At 46.3% G+C, this 3,857-nt stretch overlaps 1 protein-coding gene across 1 annotated transcript; it reads right to left on the bottom strand.

Moving 5' to 3' along the window:
* Positions 1–4: 4 nt before the first annotated feature.
* SLITRK5 (SLIT and NTRK-like family, member 5) lies at positions 5–1,904 on the bottom strand (the record flags this gene model as incomplete). Its single annotated transcript, XM_010073729.1, is given in 2 exon segments — positions 5–286; positions 288–1,904. Coding segments are annotated over 2 exon segments (1,899 nt in total), but the record flags the coding sequence as incomplete, so codon positions are not given.
* Positions 1,905–3,857: the final 1,953 nt, after the last annotated feature.

The following is a 3,857-nucleotide window of genomic DNA, read 5'->3' as shown; positions in this document are numbered from 1 at the left end:
CCGGGGACGGCGTGGGCGTGGAGACGACGATGTCCGAGTAGTCGGGGCAGAGCAGTTCCGCCCGGACGGCCCGCATGTCACTCTGGGCGAACTTCTTGGGGGACTCACAGATAACGTGGTCCACCAGGACACCGGTGTTAAGCTGCTCCAGCCACAGCTTCATGCCCACCACGTCGCAGGTGCAGTCCCAGGGGTTCTCGTGCAGGTCGATCTGCAGCAGGGATTTCAACTGGTCCAGCACCCCGCTCACTGGCAGGGAGGAGAAGGGGTTGGCCCGCAGGCCTTTTTTGGTTGCTCCGCAGGCTCAGCCTGTAGAGAGACAGACCAGAAAAAATGTTTCCCGGCAAAGACCTCAGCAGATTGTTGTTCAAAAACAAAAGCTGAAGGTTGGGGACAGGCTCAAAGGTGCCCGCTTCTATCTCCCGGATGACGTTGTACTGCAGGAAAAGGTACTGCAGGCTTTGCAGCCCATAGAACAGCTCTGGGCTTAGCCGCTCGATCCGGTTCCCATTCAGGTACAGCCTTCGCAAATTAGTTAAATCCCCAAAAGCCCGGTCCTGAATGATCGAGATCCGATTATTGCCCAAGTGCAGCAAATCCAGCCCGGTGGCATCCACAAAATCTGCCCTGCGCACCAGAGCAATGTAGTTTTCTGTCAGATACATCTTTTTAGGATTATAGGGTTTGGGCTGCAGTTCAGAAATGCTCTCAATCTTCCTCTCCTGACAATTGACATTGAGACCCAGGTCAGAAATCTGCAAGTTGCAAGTGCAGGCAGTGGGGCACTCCAAAGGCACCGGGGATTTGGTCTGGTAGGCAATGCTGGGGCCATAGTTGCTGTATCCCAGGTCTTTTGAGGGCAGGCGGGAGGTGGGGCGCACCCTCGTCTTGTTGGGTTGGCGAGTCCCTTTGGGGGGCTTCAAGGGGGATTTGTAAACAGCTGAAGAAGAAGTAGCCACGGAGTTGACCGAAGCTGGGGTAGTGTGGAAATACCCTGTGGTGCTTAATGGTGTCTGCGGTCTCATTTCATAATCTGAGATGAGCCTCCTGGGGCAAAGCTCCTGCTTGGAGACTTCATCCAAGTCTCGACCATGTAAGCGGAAAGGGGTCTCACAAACCACATCTCCCACAAGAGCAGAGTAGGAGATACTGTCCAGCCAATCCTTTAGAGCAATCAACTCACAGGAGCAATTCCAGGGGTTTTCCTCTAGCTGCAGCTCCACCACTTTATCCATGTGCTGCAAAAGGCCCGCATAGGGCAACAGCTTCAGCCGGTTACCCCTCAGGTCCAGATGAGTTAAGGGCACAAAGCGGAAAAGGTTGTTGGGCAGACTGGAAAGGAGGTTATCATTGAGAATCAGCACCTGCAGCAAATGCAGTTTGCTGAAGGCATTGGGTTCAATGACGCTAATATAATTATAATCGACCTGTAGGTATTCCAAACTCTCTAGACCAAGGAAAGTGTCATCTCGTAAAAGTTCCAGCTTGTTATTGTTCAGGTGCAGCCTCCTTAGACCTCTCAGACCATGAAAGGCCCCTGTTTCAATGTCTTGTATGTCATTGCTCCCCAGATGCAAAATCGAAGCCCCCGTGTAATTGACAAACTGGTTCGGGTACAGCCTGTTCAAAAGGTTCCCAGACAACAAGAGGTGGTAGACAGGGAACCTTGGCGGACTGATCTCAAAAAGGCTGATGATCCCTCTGTTTTCACAGCTCACCGTTAAGATGCTGTCCTTCTCCTCACAAGGACATGCATTATCACAGATTTCCCCATAATACTCGATGCTTTCTGCCCACGAAAGGACTAGTGATGTTAAAGCAAATGCGATCGTCTGCAGCATCCAGATATGCATTTTTTTGTTGAGGTCCTGTTCCAAAGTTACTGTAGAGCAGCAAGCGTACATTTTATTTCCTGTAAGGGTAAGGAGAAAAAAAGAAAGCAGCATAATAGCATAGCCCCATAAAATTGAAAATGGACACAAAGTTTCTACATATCTTCAGTGGGGTAGAGAATGGATTGTTAATCAAACGAAAAAACTCCTGTCACTTCTCATTCCCACACTTTCAAAAACTGGATGACATGCATTGATTAAGAGGTTGATGGGAAACTCCTAGCGAGTCAAATGCCTGCGGTGCTTAAAAAGGTGAGGTCACAGTAGGAATTGTTCTGGTTCTGTTCCTGTGGAGTTCATTTCAATGCTTCCTTGGATTTCTTTTTCACAACCAGCCCCATAAATATACATAAAATGGCTGTCAGTTCAGTTTCACCATTCTAATTTAAGAGAAAAGAAGCACCATTTTACAAGGTTTCCCACCTCCCCTATTACCCAGCTCCCCCTTCCCTTCAGAACCTCCCCAGTGAACAGCGCACCAAGGTCTTCCCCTCCTTCTACCTTGGTTTTTAACCAGTGGTGGAAATGCCATTGGTAGGAAACCAGAGGAAAATGCTCAGTGCTGAAAACGGCAGCTTAATTCAACAGAGAGAATACTGACACATTCTCCACATCACCCATTTTCCTAAAACTCTTTTAATGTTTTTTTTTCTATCTATACATTTACAAAGCACACACCCACCCACACAGATATCACACTCACACGCACACACACACATCCCCAAGATTACTTTTGTGGCAGAATTCTTCAGTAGTGAAATTAAATAAATTAACCTCCTACTTCAGTGCACTTAACAGCTCTCTTCAGTGAGAGAAATTTTGTATCTTTACATAAGTAAATAATTTTACTTTATTTTATTATCACCCCCCCCCAGTTATATACAATGTAACAGAGCAGTCTGTCAAGTAGAGGTCTTGCATTCTTACACACACACACACACACACATACACACACACACACACACACACTCACTCTCACTCTTAAAGGAAATGTTTTAACCACTCACCCAAAATTTGTGAAAAATGTAAAACATGTGGATCATCTTCGGAGTCTCAGCCATATCTGACATATCGCTTATTCCCAACATTTTCCAAAACTAGCCTGGTCGAAGTGGAGAGATCTAAATAGGTCTCATGAAAATATCTCATCGCCAACACTCCAAGCATCAGAGTTACTGATTATAAGCACCGATGGCTGTCAGTACTCTTCATCCTTCAGGGGAGAAGACACCCAGGCTGATTAAAAGCCAAGGGGGGTGGAAGGGAAACCCTACCATTGACCTACGTCAGTAATTTAATACCCGAATTTCACCTAGCTGGAAACAAATCCCATTTCCATTCCTTCTTGCAGACTTTTTGGCTCCTTATGGCTTTCTTCTACTTCTGCTAGTCTAAAAGCAATATGAATAGGGAAAATAAATGCATTGTATGTGTCGGTAGGGGAAGACTAATAAATCATCCAGGCTTAAATGCTGGGATCTAGGAGCAAGCTTGCATTTTCTATCATCCACCTTAGAGCTCCAATCCTCATGCCACAACTCTGGTTTGGAGGAACGCATCCTGAAAAATGGCAAGTCTCAGTACTGCAACACATCTCCTGTGGCATCAGGTTCAAGGCTGCAAATCTAGCACTTGCAGCAAAGGCAGTCATGCAGCAAGAAATCGGAAGTCTCAGCGAATCTCTCTCTAATTCTGACCAGATGTCAACTGGATCGGAATTACTCAAAGCAAAAGGCTTCACTGCATAAAGGCAGCAGAAATCTTACTCAAAGGCATGTATCTAGCATATTCTTTCTCAGCTCGATCAGATCCATTCATCCATTAACGGACAGTTGTTCGGAGAGGAAAAAACAAAGCGCCATTGAAAACCTGCTCGGTCAGTATTAAACTCCCAAGCATTTTACAACTTAATTCAATTATGGTTAGTAAAGGAGGCAAATACAATATTCCCTCCCTCCTCCTTTC

The sequence above is a fragment of the Pterocles gutturalis genome, unplaced genomic scaffold (assembly GCF_000699245.1).
Source record: "Pterocles gutturalis isolate BGI_N339 unplaced genomic scaffold, ASM69924v1 scaffold36652, whole genome shotgun sequence".
Classification (NCBI taxonomy): Eukaryota; Metazoa; Chordata; class Aves; order Pterocliformes; family Pteroclidae; genus Pterocles; species Pterocles gutturalis.
The sequence above is the reverse complement of the archived record's forward strand: the minus strand, read 5'-3'. Positions and strand labels throughout refer to the sequence as shown.